General features: G+C 37.8%; 1 protein-coding gene across 7 annotated transcripts in view; it reads left to right on the forward strand.

The window, feature by feature from the left end:
• Positions 1–2,548: 2,548 nt before the first annotated feature.
• The window catches only part of LOC307012279 (cytosolic carboxypeptidase 6-like), a 307,878-nt gene continuing 285,359 nt past the window's right edge, over positions 2,549–25,067 (forward strand). For 4 of the 7 annotated variants that reach the window (XM_079638764.1, XM_079638762.1, XM_079638763.1 and 1 more), the window contains exons 1-2: positions 4,404–4,527; positions 20,601–20,746. Coding sequence is in view for 3 of the 7 variants with exons in the window: in XM_079638766.1 (XP_079494892.1) it covers positions 2,740–2,776; positions 4,405–4,527 (160 nt within the window). In the remaining 4 variants the exon portion in view is untranslated. Of the gene's footprint in view, positions 2,777–4,403; positions 4,528–20,600; positions 20,747–25,067 lie in introns of those variants that run through there. The other 3 variants (XM_079638759.1, XM_079638760.1, XM_079638766.1) reach the window with 2 other exon arrangements.

The following is a 25,067-nucleotide window of genomic DNA, read 5'->3' on the forward strand; positions in this document are numbered from 1 at the left end:
GTCTGTGTGTCATTGGTTACAGACAGTGATGATAAAAGTCAGGATCTAGGTCCAGTAATTCTTTTACATTTACATGTATGCATTTGGCAGACGCTTTTTATCCAAAGCGACTTGCATTGCATTTCAAGGTACACATTTACATTCTTATCAGTACTTTTAATAAAACAAAACTCAAAATAACAAGATAATCCGGTGACTAGAACTGGCAAAATAAACAGAACGACGCAATCTAATTCCTGGTACACATTGTGCGATTTTGGGCTGTCCCAGAGGAAAACTTACCAATTGTGTCGATTTCTGTGGTTGTGGCTCCTAAACAGTGGTAAGAGAGGTTCAAAAATGGCCGTTGTCAAGGTCTTGTGACCAAAGACAGTCTACGATAGTTTTCTGACAGTATCATCTTACAATGTGTTTGCTACTACGGCCCAGGTCCGCTGACAATAAAAACACAACATGAAATGGCATATTGATAAACTTAAAACACTAAAACTTAAAACTACTTACCTCAAGCTCCATTTGCAAAATAGACATGCCAAGTTGGCCTCTTTTCCCTAGCCATAACCCATTCCATATTCTCCACTTTCGCTTACCATGCTCTTCTTTTCTTCAACGCATATAAAAACCACAATTGCCAAAGTGCGATTTATCTTGCTCTATTTGTTTACCACTAGCGTATATAGCGCATGCAGGTGACGTTTTATTATTCTACTACCTTGCGTTGTAGCCATGTTTCAATAGGGCTTTTCACACTGTGCTTAACCCTGGCTTGTCGTCATTCTAAACACCGCTTTAAACCCTGGGTAAAGGAACGTTTCACCTAGGGTTATGAAACCCTGCAGTAGGGTTAGCACCGCTTTTGCAGTGTTAACCCCCCATTGCAGTGCCAAACTTGTACAGTGTGAAACGATGCAGTGTTAGAATGTTAAAGCTAGACGCTTAGCAACAGGCAACCAATCGAGTACATATTTGCGTACTTCGTACAGTCACGGAAACACTGCACATTGTATATAAACAGTAAATTCAGCGTTTGAGGGAATTTTTTTTCAAATTCTGACAGAAAACGCGACAATTTGAGTGAAGAGACCGTTTCATTCTTACCTTTGTAGTCTGAAGTATCCATTCAGTATAAACTCGATAGTACAGTCGGCGATACGAGGATGCGCAATGCTAGAGCAGGTCATTTAAACAGGTCGTGTACTGCGTTCATCCAATCAATGACACTGACCCCGCAAATATGCAGGGTTTAGGAATGTACTGTGTGAAACATCAGCTTATGAATACCTAGTTAACAGATTAATTGTTAACCCTGGGTAAATTATGAGCAGTGTGAAACGTGAAGCAAGATAACCCAGGATACAGTTTACGCAGGGTTTAGAATGACCAGGGTCAACTATTACAAGTGTGAAAAGCCCTTAGGTGTCATCATCATACAGTCTACATCCATGTCATACAGTGTGATTTGTACAAAATTCAAACACAGGAACAACACAAGACATAGTAACTCTGACACTTGTGTTTAAAAAAAAAATGCAGCTTGTGTACTGGCTGTTTGTGTGGTGCCTGGTAAAAAAAACAAAAACATTATTGTTTAATAAAAATGTTTCAGAAATGAAATTGTGAGAACATGGCACCCAATATCTTGTGATCATTAACGATAAAATTACCTATACTGACCACTCAATGAACCCATTGTCAATGGGTTCCTTGTGATGGAATTCAGTTGCTCAATTTAGTCTGGAATGACCCTGCAAATAGCATCCACACCAGTGTTGTATAGTCAACACCAGACAGAGACCTGAATAAATTGAGTCTGAGTCAAGACCAAGTCCAAATGCTCCCAATTCCATGACAAGTTCAAGATCATATGGTTTCGGGCTGAGACTCGAGATGGACTTGTTCTCGGACTGTGGTCACAGTACAATGCTGATCCACATCCCTAAATTTTAGGATACATGCATAGCTCTCTGTCCTGTTTTTCCATTTTCCATTGAGTCAGGACGTTTGGGTGGAACGTAGCCTATTTGAAAGCTTTTTTTTTGCCATTAGTCTAGTTATTTCAGCCATTAATTAGCTATACAGTAAAAAATGTCGTTGTATGTTAACTTGTATATTTTGAATTTATATACACAATTATGTAGGCCTATATTTACATTAAATTCTAGTATTTAGTTTGTAATTAAAAAATATATTTGTTTAGACATATTTATTGTTAAATACAAATGAACAATGCATTGGGTTAAAATAACCCACAGTTGGGTTAGTCATTGGGTTCATTTTAACCCAACATTATTAAGTGAGAATAATTTACTGAATTTGCTACTGCCTAGTGTGACAATATGTTTGGGCTATTTTCCTAGAAAAGAAAGTGTGTATATTTTAAGTCCAACTTTTTAGGAGTAGCCTAGCTACACACATAGGCCTAGGTGGGTTCAAATCAAATAGACACGAGAAAAAAAAAACATGAACGCATAATATAGTGGAGGATGTTATAGTGCATGTTTTATCAGCAGCTAATAAAGGTCTTGTAGTCTGTAAACACTGCTGACATTTTCTCTCCATTTGGACGCTTTGCTTGGCGCGTTGTGGGGAGACATCCGTGTGGCTGGGGGAGCTGTGCGCTTTTCCCGCGCTCCACGCACCTTGCTGGTTACGTCAAATCCTTCCTCTCGCGCCGCAGCACGGCGTCGTCTTGGAAACGCTTCTTCAGCGTCGCAAGCCTGTGTGAGGCTGAATGATCGGATGATGGAAGAAAACAGCAGAGAACGCCTCGATACTGGTGTGTAAAATTAAAACACATTCATACAGAGTCATCATATGCCATTTGTTCTATCGACAGACACGCGTTGGATGCTGTCTGTGAATGTAGAGCGTGCAAATGTAGGCGTTAGGAGCATGATATGAGCGCTTCGTCCATGTAAACACAGTGACTGTTTGCTAACGTTAGCCGAATAAACCTTATTATTGTGATACTCTCCAGCACTCAAGACTCAAGAGAGTCAATACATTACAAAGCGCCTATGTATTGCGATATATATATTAACTTACAGCTAGATAAGTCATGAAATGCAACACCACGTGTGCTTGTAGTCCAGCCTTGGTGGCCAAGGTGGACGTTTTCATATCTGTGACTGGTATGGTAACGTAACGTTAAATATTCACAATTTAATGGCTTTACTACATCTTTACGAGACTACTAGGTTTCCTATGCATTTCATTGGTACAATTTTCAAGACAGTACTCGTTTATGCTAGCTTTTCAAGTCCTGACTAGCTAGACTAGATTTTCACTACTTTGCTAGTATTTACCGTGGTATTTACACAAGCATGTTAGTAGTAATCTGATCAGACAGCCTTCTCTGTGAAAATGTTCTGAAATTCAACGTCCTATAACGTCAACGTCTCTCTCTCTCTCTCTCTCTCTCTCTCTCTCTCTCTCTCTCTCTCTCTCTCTCTCTCTCTCTCTCTCTCTCTCTCTCTCTCTCTCTACATGTACACACATTCATGTTGAGTTTTCATATTTTATGGGGTCATTACATAGACACAATTATTTTTATACTGACAAATTGTATATTATATCCCCTTACACTAACTCTATTGCTAATCTTACCCATCAGAAAACTTTCTGCATTTTTACATAAAAAAAAAACCTAACTTAGTATGATTTATAAGCAGTTTTCCTCATGTGGACACACACACACACACACACACACACACACACACACACACACACACACACACACACACACACACACACACACACACACACACACACACACACACACACACACACACACACTCTTCATTTATTTACCCTCATCCCGAACTTTCACTTAAGTGGAATGAAAGGTTAATTTCTCCATTCTCTTTAAATAAATTTTTTTCTTTTCTTTTTTCTCTCCATACAACGGAAGTGAATTGTGACTGAGTGCTGTCATTCTGCCTATCATCTCCTTTTGGCTTGAGTGGAAGAAAGAAAGTGATACAGATTTGGAGTAAATTAAGACTCCATTTTTGGAGAACAATTTATTTTATAATGTCTGCTTTTTTTAAATGTTTCATTTCTAATGTCATTTTTCATGTTATATTTTTTAATTTCATGTTATATATGTTAATGTAAAAATAATTCAATGACTCAATAGAATCTGTGTTGACACTGTGTTTTTGTCATACACAGTGCACACTCAACAACCCTGTTTGGATGGCCGATTTCAATTGCTATGTTACATAAATATGGTATAACTGTTGCTTAATCATTTTGAAGTCAGCAACAGATAGAGAAGTCATTGCTAATTTATTTTTTGTTTTTGGTGTATTAAAATGGAATGTGTTTTTTGATATTTGAAACTGTGGGCCAATCACAACGTTTTTTACTTTACTTTATGTACTTCTGAATTTTGTGTGACAGATAATGAAGCAGGGGGGGAGGATGCTCTGGTTGGGAATGTGAACAAACTGATGATCACCCCTCCAGGATACACCGGACCACCCAAGAAAGGTCATGTCATCTTTGACGCCTGCTTTGAGAGTGGTGAGAGATCTGAGTATTTGTATTTTTTACTCCCTTTTTCATCCCTATACTGAGTGCTGTCATGTCTACACTACCATTCAAGAATAGCATTTATTTGAAATAGAAATCCTTTGTAACATTATAAATGTCAGTATATATTTACTGTCATGTTTGATCAGTTAAGTGGATCTTTGTTGAATAAAGGAAAAAAATAAATAAATTCTTTCTGCCCTCAAACTTTTGAACACTAGTGTAAATTCTGCACCTTTAGCTCAGGATAAAATTGTAAAAATGGACTATGCTGGAATAGTAAACAGCATTTTAACATTTTAAAATGTACAGTGAGTAAATTTCAGATAAAATATTTGTTTAAAATATGTACATTATTCTAAAGTCATATTAAATATTCATTGTTTATCAGACATTTACAAGGTAAAGGAATAGTACGAATATTTTATCAGCAGTTTACTAACGCTAAATTGCCATTATAGGCTAAGCTTGTGGCGAGTTTCATGAGTGCAAGCGGAATGTAACATGTTAACGTAAGCGTGTGACGACGTTGACATGTTCATGATCTAATTTATAAATTAGACAGAATATTAATTGAACAGCACCTTAGTTGAACAATATGTTAACATGGCAGTTAATTACAGATTCAGAAGGATGAATACGGTGAACAGCTAGAATAACCCACTGCTACCACTACAAATGCGATACACCCTTGAATTCCCAGGAGAGCAGTAGACCTCTATCGTCAAACATGTTTGTGCAAAAATCATTGTCAGTGTCTTTTGTTTAACCATACTATTTTAGCATATGGCAGCACAGCCCGAGAGAGACTATTGTCCATGTGAGCGGGGCTTTTAATGGATAATTATCTCCCTTTTAAATGGAGGGGTAAAAATTGAAGTGTTTCATTTGAAAGTGACTGCTCTTGTCGATCTACCTCGCTGAAAACTGTAATTAAAGCAAGTTATGATATTTTGAAGAATGCTTTTGAGTAAATGGCCTTTGTTTGGCACTTTTTGCCAGTCTGAATGAACAGTGATGTAATGAAAATAAAGTGCTTTTGCAGTGACAAGGTCAAGTGGGCAGCTGAGAGCAGCTTTGGGCCAGATTGACAGTGAATCAGTATGGCTGGAACAGGCACAATATCATTCTTTGCTGGGAGATTAGGTTCAGGGTCTCCAGCAGATGAGACTCAGCTTTCATATTCTTGACAGCCAACCAATTCACCCCTCTGCGGGGAAAGAGCTCGCCTGTGGCTAGGCTCCCTGTGGGGAGTTTTTTTATTTATTATATAGATTTTTTGGTCTTGGAAATATTCTGTAATGGTACAATTTTTAGGTGGAGCGAGTCTTTCTGGTCATATCTGGTAGTTTGGGTTGAATGTTAAACTGAAAGAAAGCAGTTGGTTATGGATCCAGTAAGACTGACCACTTCAAATCAATTCTAAAGTAACTTGATAAATCAATATTCTGACTGAGCAACTCTACCAGAACTAATAATGTTCACATCGTGCTTTAGGAGTTAAACCATCCGTCATCATAGAGATGTTTATTACTGTTATCAACGTTCATCGTAAGCTTGCTTGGATGTTGGCGGTAGCCATGTGAAAGCGATAGCCGAGAGTGGATGATGTCTTGGGCGTATTGGCGTAGGGCGGCAATAAAAGGACATAGAATATTAACATAAGTTACAGAGCCAAAGTCAATATAAATAAATAATCAGGATGTTTTATAAGTTTCTCTGTTTTCCCCTCTGACTGGCCCCGAGGACCCCGAGGCACTGATTAATGAACATCCAGCCGCAAGACCAGGATCAGCTAACATATATGACATTACCCCCATGTCTCTGGCTCGGCAAATTCTCTGAATGATTTATGGAATAGATATTAATCTGCTTCCAGTAAATGCATTATCCAAGTTGGAAAATGGAGAGGAATTGATGTTACAGCGCTAATGTCAAATTAATGTCCTGTTGCTGTTTCAGCAAAGCAACACTGCAGTGAAATGATGTTAACCACTTACACTCTGATAAAAGGGAAGCGGCACTTTCTTGGCAACAATCTGGGGTTTTGACATAAGTGACTTTGAGAGCTGAAGCCCCCGTGTCAATTGAAGGACTTAAGGCGCAATAGTTCAGCAAAGTTTTCAGAGCTAGGCACACCCGGTCATTAATCAAACGCTCTTCCCTTTATGTTGAAGAAGATGTGGAAATGTAAAGGTTTGTTGCGATGTGGGCTCATTTGTCAGAAAGCCACCTGTCAGCGAGTGATAACTTTTCACCGTTCGTAGCCTCTCCTTTGTTACAGTGAAAGTCAGCACCTTCAAAATGGAAATGATATTTAATACGCAGTCAAAGGATAAACTATCCCCTCGGATAGCCTGTAAAAAATGAAAATAATAGTATAGATGCATTAGATATCACACGCTCAGATCTTGAGAAAAAAGTTATACCCTTTTCCAAAATATATGTCTGTGCACTGTGCAGTCAGTTTTAGCAAATTCTAGTAACTAACTAGAAGCAGTGATGCCACCAATTTAACAGCATTTTTCAGGAGCGTGACATTTAGTTCAGCTGTTTTCAAAGTATTGATACTTTTAGCCATTCTGGTGAATCTATTCTGTGAATATTTCATTCAGGCAGTTCATGTAAATGATTTGAGTCACTGTACAATGTTTCATGTTTAACTTTGATACTCTCACCCAAGATTGTTCATGCCACTGCCTTTATGCAACCCCTGATTAAATGATAAACTATATATATATATATATATATATATATATATATATATATATATATATATATATATATATATATATATATATATATATATACAGTATATATATATACGCACACATACATATAGCCCACATATACAATATATATATATAACTTGGATATTTTTATATATTTATAAAGGAAAAAAAATCTTCTGTAGTTAGCTACTTCTATTTGTCTTGCAGTAAAGCTAATTGCTTTTACAAAGCAGTAGCATGAGTATAGTTTAACTACTTCAAATTATGATTAGGTTGTAGCTTAGTAAACAATATTTTCAGAGTTGCTTCCCCAACATTTATACAGTATTTGCACTGTGACTGCTACACACAAGATTTCAATCCTTGATCGCACCATCCAATGGAACTTCAAGCAAATGCATCTGACTTAAAAGCCAAGATATCACTCAAGTTCCTTCCCTCTGCCAGAAAAATTGTTTCTTGTTTCTGTCTCCCTTTAGACAGCTGTCATGAGAGAGGAAAAAAAAGTCCGAAAAATGTCTCTTATCTTTAGTATCCGGGTAATAAATTCTAATTGGTTAATTAAAACAGACCATGGATACGTAAACTGTTTACTGAAGGCATAAAACACTTAATTTACATTTAGATGAGATGTAACTCATTTTCTTGTCAGCCATATGCAGATTAGGTCAGTGGTATATCTTTTTTTTAGGCATTTGGGCCTACAGGTTTCTAATTCTCTCACTTCTGTGTCTCTGTCTTTTTTAGCATAACTTATTAAAATAACCCCCATTATGCACAGTTTGATAGTAAAAAACATAATGAATATTTCCCGAAGGCGTCATTAAAACGTTATTGATGGCTCTATAGATATAGTTACGTTTGCCGCATTATGTAAATTCCATAGATTCTTGAATTTAAAAGAGCTTTAATGGTTATAATTAGCACTTTAATCGTGTGATATTATCTGAGGTTTTTAATAATGTGGTTTTATTCTAATTTAGAAACATTTGTTTGTCAATGTTTTTTTGGAGTAGCTGACTTTAAAAAATATATTTTTTTTATACATTGACAGGATTGATAGTCTTGCATTAATCTATGGCCTCTGGATAAAAGCATCCAAATTTAGCATGCCAGAATCAAGTACATTTAATGTCAACCTTTTAGCATTTTGAGGAGATCTTGAAGGTTTTGAAGTGCATGTCATTCATTACCTCACACCTTCCCTTTCATTCGTCTAGATGTTCTCACATTAGTTTCATAATTCATTCTGGTTGTAAATTATGTCAAAAATATTTCTCCACATGCTGATGCTTATCAGAGGCTCTGAGTGATAAAACTTATTGACTGTAGCTTCTGATTAAATCTGGTGCCTGCTAGAGGCAGAGGAAGAAGGTGTGTGTGTGTGTACACAAGTGCATATATGCGTATGTGTGTCTACATAATGATTCGATTCCTACCAAGGGCAGGATATAACGTATCCACCAATGACAAACCGAGATGTGCGGTACCCCCTAAGCATTTAACGGATTTGCACTGGGGATTTTAAATTATCCATTGTAATCATAATAGATGAAAAAAACTCCTTCGATTCAGCGAACAAAAGAAATGTGTTCGGAGAGGGGACAAGGCCTCAGCCGCACGCTTGCTAATGAGGATAAACAGTAGGGAAAAATCTCTCCGCTGATGGGGCTTTAATTGTTTTGAGTTTTTTCTTCTTCTTTTTTTACATTCAGTAGAGTTTTTCTGTCTGTTTTTATCTTCCCTCAAAGTCCTCATGCTTCATGTCACTCTTGCAGAGTGCATCTAGTGGATGAATGATTACATTTAACACCCCAGAAAGACAAGAGGGGGATGAAGGAAAGAAAAAAAAAGTAAGAAGGCCAAGGGGACAAAAAGCAGCCAGGCTTGCCAGCAGATATTTATATACTTCAGATGTACCCTGAATCAAGACACTCAGATCCCCATTGATTAAAGAAGTGGAAACATTCTAACAATCAGGCTTTATGCTCAGCACAAGTGGCTGCTGGAAACAGCAGGGTTTACAGGGAGGATGAAGAGTACTTAAACAGATATTAGGCTACTCTAGATGTATTCCTGCCCTCAACCAAACATAACAACTACATGGACAAGCATAAAAAGACAAGTGGAAGAGATATTAGTTGCAGATTTTGTGCTTAGTGCTTAGAAGATGAATATTATGCTGTTAAATGCTTTGGTGTTTAGAAGAAAAGTCATGCTCCTATTAAGCTACATCACTGTCTGGTGTCTTACGGTTTTCTCTCTTTTTTCTCTGTCAAGGTTTTAAGAAGGATTGAATTGAATTGATTTGGGCTGTTTTCTGAGAAGAACCAGCTCAGTTTTCTGATTTATTGTTTTTATCAAGTGTTTTTTTGTCCCCCATTTAGCTAGTTGAAGCTAGCCTGCTTGTCCTTTGTCAATTTTGTAGCTTTATCTCTTTCATTCCTCTAACTGATCCTCAGGCCTGTGGTGTTATACAGCTTCGACCCTGAAGAAAATATCTATGCACTCAGAGACCATGTGTGGAAGAGGTTTTGCGCTCTTCCCCCTCCTAAACCACAAGGTTAACAGCCTCGGTTCTTGAGTTTTACTGTAACAGATCCTTACTCATTGTGGCCCTTTAATCATATATCACTCAAGTCAATGCACAAAGCCAAACGGCTGTAACATTTACAGGTATTTCACAAAGTGGTCTGAGCAGTGTTTTCTGTGACAAAATACTGTCTTTTTTCTGTTTCTAATTGATCCACTAGGTTAATGTCAAGACGACATGAAGCAACTGTTCCAAATCATTAAGCTTCTGTAATTTACAATGTTCATGAGTAAAACAGAATGTGGAGTGTAGGACTGTACTACACCCCCAAACACGAAATCAAATCCCACATTGGACTATGCTAAACCCATACTCAAAAAGATATCATAGCGCTGCACAGAACTGCTAAACAACTCAACTAGAGCAGCACAGCAGTACATAAAAGTTGTTCCAGAGGTGGTAAATGTTATTGAATTTTGATAAACTCTTTATGTCCTTTAAAATAGCTAACAAATGATGCACAGTAAGGGGATTTTTGTATTCCACTCCATTCTTTTTCTCTGCAAACATGTGTTAGACTAACCTCTTTGACAAGTGCACTTGCATCTTTTGCGGCATCTTATGCATGACACGGATTCTAAAAATGTGGCGATCTAGGTAAAAGATGCATAGCTAGACCTTGCGTTATGTTTTTCATTCCACTGCCCTGCACTTTGCTTTTTTAAATAAAAATGTCAATAAACAAATAAATTTTAAATAAAATTTAAATAAACAAAAAATTGTTCCCTAAGTCATAGTAATTTAACGTGAAAGAACAAGAATTTGTGCTTTGAACTTTGCATGTTTGTACCACATCCTTACAGTCTCATGCACAAAGATGAACCGCATAGCTGAACTATAATTTAAATTGGTCCTCCTCACTCTTCCTGCCGGTATAGCAACTGCTTCTCAGAGCAGAAGCGCACAGTGGTCTGCGCACAGTCATGCTGTAATATTTACTCACCCCTAGAGTGCTCGGCTATAGAGTGTCCGCCCTGTGGAACGAGCCGAGCAGATATTTCAAATGTGCACAAGCAAATGAAACAGGTGATAATCCTGCCTTACATTCCCACCATCAGCCTTGGTTATGTTTGATCAGAGCCCTGCAGCCTGGAGAGATCTTGAATGAAACATCAGCTCTTAGGCTATTGATGGCTGTTGAGAGATTCCTGCATGGGAATATCATGGAGTGAACATGTGTGGTTGTGCATATTTTATTGACTTGTTCTTTGAGGTATTTCCTCTGGTATCATGCTCTGCTAATGTCAATGTAACACAGTATGTTGTTATGGGAAGAAGGAGGCAGGAACCGGCAAACGTTCAACATACTTCAATCATGTAAAATAAACAAACAAAACAAAAAACTAAAGTAAAAGCGGCAGCCCGTCACAGACGACTGCCGCTTACACATAATCAAAACATATAATAACTTAAAATAGTCCAGGCCTGGTCCTCTCTCGTCCTTCACTGTCGTCACTCCTCTTTTTACGCTCCTGAAGCTCTTTTTTCTATGCTCTGGGGTATATACTGTACAGTATAGGCTTATTTTTTTTAATTGTTCGATTTGGTTGGTCCACAAGTTCAATTTCACTCACATTTGTGCTGTTGCTGAACGATCTTTTGGTTCAGTGCTATCAAATTAGACACAGTGAGGAACCAGTTTTCAAACCGTACAACACGTTCCCACTTTCAGCCACTCAGTTTAGAAACTAATTCCTGCCATGCGTTTTACTTGTGAACGTGACACATACTTCAATTAGCACCCTTCACTTGCTCTCACCAGCACATTATAATGGGCGGTATGAAGACTAGCATAACACTCACAGGCTCAGCGTTTTCTATTTTACAGTTATTAGCAGGAGGTTAACTCAGAGCACAACTGCCTCTTCTTTAAAGCAAATGGAATCTGTGCGGTTTTAGCCGGACGCTGACCCCTATTAGGAGAGACTTCAACGAATTGCGGCTTTCCTGAATATCTGCGCAGGGTCATGCCGTATGCGTGTGTTTTTCTCAATGAGCTCTTTAACCCACTCTTGTGCTAGAGCTGTCAGAGCTAAGCCGCCACTCTTGTGTAGAGAGTGTTTAATATACTAGGTCAAGTGATCGAGTCAGCATCACCATTGGCTCCATTCCATTTTATGTAGTAAAGTCATTTCAACTTGTTTCCACAGTTCGGGTCTTGTTTAAATACTTCTTTCGTATTTAACGCTTCAAGGACCCGTGGCTGCCTGTCGGCCGTTGTTTGCTGCTAAAGCTCTTGATCAAAAACATGCAGTTTTTGTGCATTCAGAAGCAAAGTTCGGAAACGGCGCCGCGAGCGGGGAATTGAGAGCGTCTCACAGGTGAAAATGACTACACACAGAGCCGTGTTGTGATGCGTTGCCGCATGAACACGCTGCTCCACGATGATGGAGTAATCCATTTCCCCAGCAGCTCTCCTGATGCCGTAAACACAGGCGCCAGGCGGACGTGTCATTCCTCATTCTAGGCAAGGACATGCAGTTTGGGAAAACGCTGGAGATTTGTAACGCTTTAGCGCTCTGTTTTTCCTTTTTCTTATTTTACGCCACCTCTGTTTATATTGCTGATTTATTTAAAACATTTTCTTTGAGATAAAGTTCATTGATGTGTCAGGTTCACACATTTGTATGCTCTGGGTATGTTTGTAAACCGATGCATAAGAAGAACATGGAGAAATTTTAATAGAAATACCATCTGTTTGGATTCGAATAGCTTCTTGAGACTGAACCAAAACCTGTTTGTCAGATTTTGCCACTGCTGAAATTTTCTGCGTTTCACATTCACATACAGTGCTACTCAAGGATATATAACAAATGTTTTGCAAGCAGATAACTGCTTCCTGTGTACCGTCCTCAAACTTGTTGACTGTTATTCTACATCATTTGATGAGCACATTCCCCCCTACAAAGATAAAAGCTCTAATTGTTGCTCTCCGCTGAGATTGTATTCAAACACTTCTGTGTTACGTAAAATCACAAAGTGCCGTAGTGAATCTAGATGTACTGTTTTGCTAACAGCACCTCTTGTTTGCATTCTCCACTCTGATATCTCTGTAAGCACAGCATAGCATTTTTATTTCAGAATAATCAGTATTGATCTGTAAAAAGATGTGATATTCATCATGTAAGAATATTATTCAGTCTAAATTTGGTGTGGTAGATGGTAACATTAATAGCAAAATCTATAGCCTTTCATCTGCCACTGTAGGCTGTGAGGAGTGTGTCGGAGAAGATTTTTGTCAAAAAAATTCTTTGAGAGAGTCTAAAAAGGCCAATGTCTAGCAGAAAACCAATTCTAGACCGCCCACCGTCTTTGAATCGGGAACATTTTAAGTGTGCAAATACTTCGCCCTTAATTAGAGTAAAAACTTTGCATCTGTCCTTTGAAGAAGGCTCAAGAAGCTTCGTTGCTCTTGGCAGCCACCACTGATTTCAGTGCCTCCTACCATGCAGCCAAAAATGACCATCCCTGATTTATTTTCCCCTTGTAATAAGAGATATTAAAAATGAATATCAAATGTAAGTTGAATCCTTCATAGTCTGCTTTAACACAGCAGCAGAATACACTTGTCAGTCCCAATTTATAGTGCAACATGCGGTTACATTCACACACTATCCAGTTAAACCAGAGTGACAAGTATGTTACTGATACAGTATATATATATGTATCAATAATATATATTATTGATACTGATATATATATATATATATGTATCAATAATATATATTATTGATGTCTTTCGGCAGTTGAAACACCGATTTAGCAATTACATGTGACACGATTCGGATTTAGGTAAGTTGTTCTGTATCTTTCAACATACATTCTGATGTTCATTCAGGTTTATTTTGTGCTGTAACAAGTAGTAAAGTGGAGAAGATGATCAGTTCATGAAGAAGATGATCACTTCGCTTAAACTGAGGCGCTATACGATCTGTCACGTCACAATAAATGGGGCCAAAATGGTATTTATTTGAATTTCGTTATAAAATTGACAGAATTTGAAAGCTGAGACTTTGTTTCATATGAGAAGTAACAAAGCACAACACTTATTGTGATTTATTGGATGGGAGGTATGTTACAAAGCTTTCATCTTCATTCATCAACTGAAAACAGCATAGACTGAAAGATCGATTTTTGGGATTTAAGAATCGATATTGGTTCTTCAAAATGAGAATCGATTTAAAATTTAAAAAAGTTCAGATATTTGTACATACAGTAATGGCTGAAATACAATATGTAAGCTGGTGTGTGAACGGCTTGAGAAATAAAATTGTCAGTCTCAAACATTGACTGTGAATGGAGCTAAAGTTGATGTATAGACAGAGTATTAGCAGCCTTGCAGAAATCTGATAAGTGTGCCTTTACCCCCCTAGTGAGCTTCTCTTTGTATTCATTTATTTTTTTCCTTTTAATATATATTTAGAGCACTGTTGCTTAATTCTCTTAAGTAATTACACCATGGTGGGTGTAGTTTGCTAGAGTGCTTGTGCAAAGGGAGGTGAGAAGGAGCACTGATTTTCTGCCAAGATTTCGGAACAGCTTGCAGTTGAACCCCTCCGTTCCTTTTCTTTCCATTCGAGTCTATCAGGCCATTGACAGTAGCATCACTTTATGTAATTCCCTGCTTTGAAAAGCTTTTGCACGTTGTGAGATTTCTGTCTTTCTTGCTTGGGATGACCAAGAAGCCTTGCTGGCATTTTGTAGCCATCTTGGTCCACAATGGCTGTGCGCCATTGATTCATCTGTGGTTTTATCACACTGCTGCACAACACGATAGCGCACACCAGATGTGCAGTAGTTACTGCATGCTACTGCTATGGGACTCAACTATGAGTTTATCACTGCATACCAACCCCTTAGAGTGCTGACTGCTGCTTGGTAGAGGAGTCATGTGTTAGTATTCACTCCAAACAGATTCCCTGGCATAGTCCAGATGAAACAATCGTTAGGTTTAGCTCGGATGTAAACCTACTGGAAATAGATGTGCTTTGTTGAACCAGTGCTGGCTCTACCTGTGTTGTTCTCCGGGTTTAAATGAAACATGCAGGGAAAAAAATTTGAGATTCCTGAAAACATCTGATTGTCAAGGTTTGAGCAATTAAAGATTTGTCTCTTTCAATTAATAAATGTGAATTTGACTTGAATTGGCCACACCCCAAAGAGGTGGAAGAATTGGAGTTTAAATTTGGATTGGAATTACATTTTTCTAACTATACTACTGTTCAAAAGTTTGGGGTCAGTAAGACTTTTAATGTTATTGAAATAATTCTCTCATGCTCACTAAGGCGGCATTTTATTTGATCATACACGCAGTAAAAACAGTAATATTGTGAAATATTATTACAAATTGAATGAATTCATTAATGAGGCATTTATATAGCGCTTTTATGTATTACTGTACACCCAAAGCGCTTTACAGTCATGTTAGGGTCTCTCCTCAACCACCACCAATTTGAAATAACTGTTCTCTATTTTATGTATTTTAAAATGTAATTTATTCCTGTGATGGCAAAGTGGAATTTTCTGCAGTGACTACTCCAGTCTATAATGTCAAATTATCCAACAGAAATCATTCTGATATTCTGATTTGGTGCTCAGGAAACATTTCAAAACAGTTGTGTTGCTTAATATTTTTGGCAAAACAGCAGAGCCTTGCAACTTTACATTACATTTACATTTAATCATTTAGCAGATGCTTTTATCCAAAGCCACTTACAAATGACGAGAGAAATAGAAGCAATCAAACCAACAATATGGCAACAATATGCAAGTGCTGTTACTAGTCCCAGTTAGTCTAGCACAGTACACATAGCCTAGCGTTTTAAATAAAGAAAAAAATAGAGATATAGAAAGTGTTAGTATTAATGGGTCAAGTGTTGACGAAGAAGATGCGTCTTCAGCCATTTTCTTGAAAAGCTGTTCGAGTTGAGTTAGGCAGGTCATTTCATTAGCTTGAAACAGTCAAGGTAAGGGTCAGTGAAAGTGATTTTTTGCCTCTTTGGGATGGCACCACAAGGCGCCGTTCACTTGCAGAACGCAAGCTTCTGGAGGGCACATAGCTAGGTCTGAAGTAGTGAGTTTAGGTGAAGGGGTGCAGAACCAATTTTTGTTCTGTAGGCAAACATCAGTGCCATGAAGTTGTAATTTCCTATATTTTTTCTTCTTCATGGGTACTTTGGTGTGCATACATTTATGAATTATATTGACTCCTTATCAATTGGTTATTTGGTTTTTGGAAAGACACCTACATTTACCTTGTAAAAAAACCTGCAGAAAATACAGTTTTGTGTGAATAATCCTTCAATCTGATTGTTTACTTTGCTGGATATAGAAAATAATGACAAAACGAAATGTTAAACAAAATAAGCGGTGTATGCTCAATTTCACGATAAGTGTGCAATCACAATTGAAAATTGTAATCTATTAAAAGACCTATAAAACAGTGATCCATTTTTGTGTAGAATTATTGTGAAACCGGTGATCCATTTTTGTGTAGGATTATTGATCTATCAATCCATTTGTCTATCTATGGATTCTATAAATGCTATAAACCTTCCCACTTAATTTTTTTTTTATTAAAAATACTTTCAAACTAGGAAAGTTACAATTCGAGTTAACACGTTTATTTTAATAGACATATATCTTGAATGGATTATATTTAAATTCACATCTTCATTCTGTTTGCAACTTTCTATTAAATTTTTTTTCAATTCAGGAATTGATTTGGAAAAGGCATTTTAAAAGGCAACCAGAATGGTGCACAATCCTGCTGATGTCTTCTTTAACTGAGTTTGTGCCAGGCATTTGTTGCACTTTAATAGAAATGATCAAGATTTCATCTTTATTCAGTTTTTGTTTTGACATTTCATGCCTCTCATAATGAAAGCCCCTTCTCTTATTGGTGACCTATTTGAGTTGCTGTTAATTTCAGGGTTTCCTTGTTCCTGTCTCCTTTTGTGCCCACCTCCCATTACAGACAAGTCAGCCCCAGGCATTAGAGCGCAGACCAACAGGGAGCATTAACTGTAAATAAACAGGGCAGCCGCTCCCCAATAGGACGCTACCACCCTGATAACAGACCCCTCTTAGCAGCATTCTGACCTTCTCTTCGCCACAGGCTCACCAAGGACCCTTCAGCTTCTTCTGTCTTTATCTCCCAACTCTCCGCAGGAAAGATTATTCTTATTGCCAGGCCAGGGATATCGAGCAGGAACTAGAGGAAGAGATAACAAAAAGAGAGCAAGGGAGTGTGTTAGGGAGAGATGAAAACAAAAAGACAAAGCCTGAAAAAACAGCCGACAGAAACAGAAAAGGACCTAGACTGTTGTCCCGCTGGCAAAGCGTCTTTTGTCCTTTGTAGGACTTCATATAATTAACTCGTAAAGAGATAGCATGAAATTTGAAGTGACTTCTGTTTACCCACTAAGGACTCAAACCATACAGCTAACAAAATGATAAGGCAAGGAATGAAAGGGAAGGAGAACAAAGCGGTACATAATCTAAATCTGGATATAAAGGGGTAACAACGTTAACCCTGCATTTTCACGAAATAAGATGAAGAGGGAAGACCACAGTTGACGGGGATGAGTGGCTCTTTTAAGAGAGTGCCTCCAGGAGTCTGGGGCTTCAGAAAAGCCGGCATGTTTCATGGCTGAGATCGATGATACAATTTAGTACATTTCACAGTGAATGCCTCCCTGTGACCTGCCGACTGTTATGAAATGAACACACTTGCTTTGGGCCCTTTTTTTATTCGAGCAATACCGATACAAGGGCAGCAAGAAAATTTGAACCTTTTCAGATTCATTGGCCCCTTTATCACTGCTGCCAAGCGTGTGGGCTGCAAAACACAGATGCAGACACTCTGTATTTTTTTGTGCCACTGAGGGTTCTGCATATCCATGCTAAAAGATAGATGTCAAGCAATTACTACTCTTGAATTTATTTCCTGCCCCATTTTTGATAAAATGCTAATGCATGTGATTATTTTACTATTTAGTACCATTTTAATGACAGTCTAGTGATTTGGGTGACATTGTGTAATTGATGTCATTAATTAGCATCTAGAAGCCGCTTGGCTAAAAACCCACATTCATGCGCAGCACGGCCTTCCTCATGGGACTCCCGGAATGGCGATGGAAATAGCGCTAGCGTTGTGAAGAATGCTAGTTCGAAGGCTTTTACAGTTTTGACACCTGTTAAAGACGTTCTGAGAGTTAGAGGTCATGGCTCTATTCTTGTCTTGATTTAACATTTAATAAAAATGTGAAAAAGTTTAGCAGAGATGGAGAGAGAGAAAAAGAGGGACAGAGAGAGAGAGAGATTGATGTTGTCTCTGTGACACCTTGCCTTTAGACCGAGAGCAGGAAAAACTGCATGAAGAGAGTTTGTCTGGAGGTCTTGAGCCAGATACCTTTCCTGGGGTTTGAATCAATTCCAGCTTTATCAGTTGTCCGTGTCCAGGTATTCTCACCCGTGGGAGAGTCTGATGTGTTTTCCAATAATGAAAAGGAGCACATGGCAAAAACACATTTAAGAGGTGGCCAGTCTCCAGAGTCACTTCTAATTTCCAATGCAGTTTGTAACAAAAGGAAAAAAAAACTTGAAAGGTTGAAAGATATCTGTGTCCAATGCCGTTATCAGTACCTGGGATGCTCTAGACTCACTACATTACCACATTTCTCACCAGTAATTAAAGTACAGCTAGTCAATAGATACCAGATAGTGCTTGTCCTTGTTGCTCAAATAGATGTGTTTATCCCTATTATTTATTGCTTTATAATCAGCTACTTAGCATAACATGGTGACTTAATCTAAACAACATCATATGGGTTCCATACTATGTTTTATCATGCATATTTTAATCAAATAATCTGTCACTGAAATGTACAATGCATAAACTACACTCTGTAGTGTGGTTTATTCTCTCTGCCTCTGCTTTTTTTTTAGTCTCTCGGGTTCTCCCTGTATAGTCCTGTTCTCTGGTTGTGGGTTGTTAGGAAGCTGTAGACTGCAGTGTCCCATTGTTTTGGATAAGCAGGAGGACTGCTCTAACTGACCAGGCTTGTAGCTCTGTAATGGGATTAGCCAAGCCATGTTCCTATTGTATGCCAATGTCTGACAGGCCTGCCCCCCATTCTGTTTCTCTCCTTTCTCTTTTTCTCTTTTCCCTTCTCTTTTCTGTATCGCATAGCATTTGTCTGTTTCTTCTATTTCACATGCAGAAACAAAACAAATTGAACATTTCATAGATTAATTTGCATGAGCTCATTCTGAACAACTCTAAAAAATCTCTTAAGAAAACATAGAATTATAGATTTTCTGTTGCACATGGTTTGTAGATTCTAGGTGTTGAACGCTAATATAGAATCAGAAACCGTAGAATTTAAGTTAGGCAAATCAGATGAGAAGCAATGGAGGCCAAGTGTATGTTTTAGAACTAAGTGTCTGAATTGAACAGCTGGAAGGAAGGAACAGTGTGAGGTAGCTGAGTGGAGACCACCCACATGCTTCTCCAGACAGCAAACACATTACATTAATACGGATTCTCCATTTGCTTTTCTCTTCTACATCTATAACAAGGTTAACCACATGAGAACACACACACACACACACACACACACACACACACACACACACACACACACACACACACACACACACACACACACACACACACACACACACACACACACACACACACACACACACACACACACACACACACACACACACACACACAAAGACACCAGATAAGATGATTCAACCTCCCACTCTTTTCTCTATATGGAATGTTTATTTCAGTTCGCTGATAACAGTGGGAATTAACTCCCTATAAATGAGAAAGTGTCTCTCCTCCCAGCAGCTCGGCGGTGTCGTTCTGCTGAGAGCAAACAGGCTATAAAACAACACTGCCTCTATTCCCATTGAACTACATAGAGTTCTCCTCTGAGCTTTTTGCATTATTTGCAAAAAAACCAATTTGTTAAATCCTAAGCACTGTGTTGTAGAAGTCTCTTATGACAGAGTATGTAGATGAAATTCTCCAAACAGTTGAAACATTGGAAAATTTGCTTGCAATCTCTGTTTCTTGCTCTTTCTCCCTCTGTTTTCCACTCTACACACACACACACACACACACACACACACACACACACACACACACACACACACACACACACACACACACACACACACACACACACACACACACACACACACACACACACACACACACACACACACACACACACACACACACACACACACACACACAACCACACACACACACAACCACAAGTTAAAATACAGTCATTGATTTTTCCTCCCCTGGTTATACATTGAATTATCTGTGTTGTCAGTGAACTGCCATCCAAAATGGCGTTCGTCCTCCACGCTGTGATAGCTGGACCTCTCCTCCGCTGTAGTATTTATGCTTGTTTAGGCCTGGCCGAAGTGTTGTAGATTACAGCTCATCATGCTCTGACTCTGGAGTCAGGCACCATAAAATTAAAACTCAAATCAATGGTGTATCATATCCTCTCCCATCAAGCTGAGCAGAGACTTGTTGCCCTGGAGCCTGAAGTGTATTTTGTTCTTCTCACAAATGTTAGGCTGTAAGACATTACACACCTGAACATTGAAGGAAAATGTATCAGATGCTTGCTGCTTAATCAGCATTTTTGTGTGTGCTTGTATTCATATTAAAATGAAAGCAGGGGTTTAAATTTTTTTTGCAGGGGAGATTGAGAGTTTGTAAGTTACCCAGCAATGCATTTCTAAGAGGGAAACTGCAGTAGGTCTGTCAGGACCATGGACAGCGACTCCACTCCGCTGTCTTTGGAGCTGTCTTTGGTGCTGAAAAGTCAAGAGTTCTGAAAGAAAGGTAGTATGATCTGCTATTTAGATTAGAAGGGTTTGTGTGTGTGCCCCCATTTTTTGTGCTTTGCAATAAACAAAATTCAGTTGCAGATAATAATATTTATTTTTTTATTGTTGTATTAAAATTCAGCCACTGAACATTATAGGATTAGATTTGAACTGGATATACTACATTTTTTTGTAGAGATTATTATATTTGCTCAAAACAATCAAGGCAACTTTTTAACTTATTGTGATAGTAGATTGCAAATTACTTGCAAAAAGTATTTTCTCCCCTCAACATAAACTTGCCTTTTTTCAATATTTTTCTTTCACAGCTCATTCTGCTGATTTCATTATCTATGACATGAGATGCAGCCAAGGTCCAAAATTTACTTTTTTGTATACCTGCCAATAGCAAGTAAATTAAGAACATTTAATGACTAGTTTCTTACTGGCAATGGAACTGTATTTTGCATCATTTTATAAAAAATAAATTTGTGTTCCAATGAAAATGCTATTATTGATCTGTTTTTTTCGTTCTTTCCATATTTGTGGAAGCTTAGGGATTGTCAGTTTTTTGTAAAACACTATTTCTTGTAAAATTATTATATTATATTGTATTATATTATATTATATTATATATCCCGCTCGTGGAAGTCCAAAGCACGACGATAAAGATAAAGATACTAAATAGTCTTTAATAGTAAATATTCACATAACATACTCAGATAAAGGCAGGCAGGCAAATTAGTACAACCATGTAAAACAGACGATACCGGACAAATGAGGGTTCAAACACAGGAACTTAAATACACAGATTAACGAGGTGAACACAGCAGAACAGGAAACATAGCAACCCATCAGACACACAGACAGGAAATGAAAACCAAACTAAACTGAATAATTGTGTTTTTTCACTGCATAGTCTTCACTGTAAATTAAACATCCTTATTAATTAATCTGTATTAAAGTTACAAAAGTTATTCAGTCAAGAGAAGTGAGCATTTTTTCTTTATCCTTTGTTTTTTGATTAACATTAAAACACAAACAGCAGCTGCTGTTATTTTACGATCGAATTCACTGATATAGGCTAATATACTGACACTGTACACATGCGTTTACTGTCTGAACTGTTTACATTCACTTAAGACATAACCAACTATTTTTACTCGAATTTGGTGCATGGTGAGTGTTCATTTTAGGCCCCATATATATACTATTTTGGTATTTATTTTTGATGTACTAATTGTAGCTTGTCTTACAATGACATGAAAACTATGAGAAATCTCATCTCAACTATTAATACAATCACAATTAAGACCAAATCACTGGATCACTGTTACTGCATTTTCGATGGCCAAAATGTGATGCTAAAAGTGGTGTAAATGGTTAATGTGCTGGAATGGATGAATGATGAATTAGAGTGCACATCTGTCTGGAACAGGTGCAGCCACCAATCTCCCATTCTCTCCTTCTCTCTTTTTCTCCTCCAGTGACTGGCTCAGCTACTGATCCTTTCTCTCATTCTCTGTATGGTTGGCTGATGTATAAAAAATACATGTTAGAGCTGTGAAACAGATGTTTTTTTTGGTGTAAAGTGTGTTTGACTTGACTCTTCTCAGTTGCTGAGAGCTGTGGTGTGGAGCCCTATCACTGCTGCTGGGAGTTCATGTCTGTCATTCAGGTTAAGATATGAAGGGGAATGTGAAATGGCAATACATCTTGTTCTTAGCTGCTCTGACGGTTTTGGACTATACAACTGATTACACTCATCTAGATGTCTCGGTTTAAATTGGGTGTTCACCACAGTTGTACTGTATGTTATACTGGTACTAAAATATTATCATAGTACTAAAAACTGACAGTGCTACAATATCACCACCAGCAAATGTTTTAGTAGTTGGTCCAGGTGACAATGTTTTGCTATTCAGTGCAGTTCGGGCAGTGTAAAGGTAATTTATTCATTAAATGATTAATTTGACAGTATAACTGGTTCATATTACAATTTTAAAATTATATATATTAATCAGATTAAAATTTTATGATGAATCAAATGTAATTTGGACCCTTTGTATATTAGAATTAAATTTTCATCAAATTTAAGAAATAGAAATATACAGAAAGCTTTCTGGTGTCCAGAAAGAACTTTTGTTAAGTTCTTTCCTCAGAAAGAACTTAACAAAATGTCTATTTATGAGATTAAACTCAAATTATTCTCATTCAGTTATTAAATTTATTGAAAGCCCTAGTTTATTTGCATTTGTCGCCCCAGACTTTTTGATTTAGTATCAATGGCTTAGTATCAAACTCTAATGCAAACACACTTTCATAAAATATTGCAAACTGCATCTATTGATCCACACATGAAATTGAATTCAATTTCTCTCCCTCACGCATCATGTTTGAGTTACACATGGACCTTTCCATTTAATTCGGATATGTTTATAAAGGTCTCTCATTGACCTTTGCAATAGTTGTCTGATAATCTATAAAAACGCCTTTCCATCAGGAGTGTGCTACTGCTGTCATACTTGGATTCTTGCTGCAAGAGATTTGTGTTTAAAAGAAAGTGACTTTAATCAGCTAAAGTGCCAATATCCATTTCATCTGGAGAGCACTATCAATCTGTATCCAATACACTGGAAGAAAAACGCAGTGACCATTAGAACCATTGGGCAGCTGTTCAGAAAATGAACAGAAAGGCATAAATTAGTTTATGAAGTTATACATTTAGGGGAAGAAAGGTGACAAGTTTTCATGTTTTATTTATAATCTGCTTTTTTCTGGAAAGTGAATCGGGGAAGTTTATAGAGTGAGAACTGACTACTGTATATCAGGAAGTTGAAACTCGAAAAGGCTGAACTTCGCACTTTACGGTTTCGTCCTGAGAGGATCCGTTCCTGCTGGTTTTGTGGACAGGCGAGTAAGTTTGCAATGAGTTAGGAATGTTTCTGTTCTGGCAGAAGGATGACGTTCCGCTGGGCTCCGGTGTGACGGAATGCTGGTCACTCCATCTGTCAGTAATTAGCTCTGAGCTATCTTCCACCAGGCGGTGACTTCCACACTTCTTTCCCTGAACCCAGACTGCATGAGCAGGGCAACCAGATGCATCTCCCCCTCCCTCCCTCCCTCTTTCTGTTCATCCAGCCTTATGAGTTAACTCTTTACTCGCATTACCATAGAACAGGGCTGCTGGACTAGTACATGGCAATCCAGTATTTCACTTGTTAGTAAATAAGGAAGTTAGTTGTGGTTTTAGTAGATACTTTTATCAGTGTATTACATCAACAATCCCCCCTGGAACAAACTGGCTGCAACCATGAGATTAAAGACCTTATTAAAGCTACATTTGAGTGTTGTGCTTTATAAAATACCCATTGACTTCCATAGTATTTTTTTTTCCTACTATGGAAGTCAATGGGTACAGACTACTGTTTGGTTACTGACATTCTTCAAAATATCTTTCTTTGTGTTCAGCAGAAGAAATAAATTAATACAGGTTTGAAACAACTTGAGGGTGAGTAAATGATGACAGAATTTAAATTTTAAAGTGAACTATCCCTTTAATGTCTGGTAGCTTAAAAAAAAAAGAAAATCTAAATTTTAAATTTAGATTTAACAAGCTTTAAATGTAATAATAAAAACTCTAGAAATGTGTTCTGTATGTGTATTTCTCAGGTGCACGATGGGGATTGCTAATGGATTTAAACCAACAAACTTTCAGTTATCAGCCTAGATCTTTAACTACCATACCATACCACCATATTAACTTTATTGGAAAAGCAATTAGCTTTATCTTTTCTTTCTTTCATATTCCAAAATCAGTCATTAAAGACGGTTGTAAAGGCCTCAGATTGCAGCCTGTACTTGCATGTTGCAGTGTGGCAATGTTTTGTTGCAGTTTATCAAACTTTCTCTATTACTCTGCATGGAAGAATGCCTGTGTTTCCATCAGCACGCTTATTTAAGGCTGATCTTTATTACCTGCCATTTGACATTTGTGTGGGGCCTGCAGAATAATATGTTACCAACAAAGCACTTTTGTGGTTTGTTAATATTTATTTGTTTGCGGCAGCCATGTTGAGGCTTGTTATTGTGCGATCTGCTACCAAAGCTGTCTAGTCGTCACCTGAGCGACTGCCAAGCGTCTCGGCTCGGCTTCCTCATCCCACCCAGTAAGTGTGTGTATGTATGTGTGTGTCAAAATCTGTGGGGAAAGAAAAGGTTTCGACGGCAGCGCAGCATTTTATTTCTCTTTACATAAATGAAATACTGTGAACACACAGATATATCAGTAGGATCCCAACTGATTTATTATTAGTCTACAGGGAAATCTCTCCCAG

The sequence above is a fragment of the Phoxinus phoxinus genome, assembly GCF_949152265.1.
Source record: "Phoxinus phoxinus genome assembly, chromosome: 15".
In the NCBI taxonomy this organism is placed as follows: Eukaryota; Metazoa; Chordata; class Actinopteri; order Cypriniformes; family Leuciscidae; genus Phoxinus; species Phoxinus phoxinus.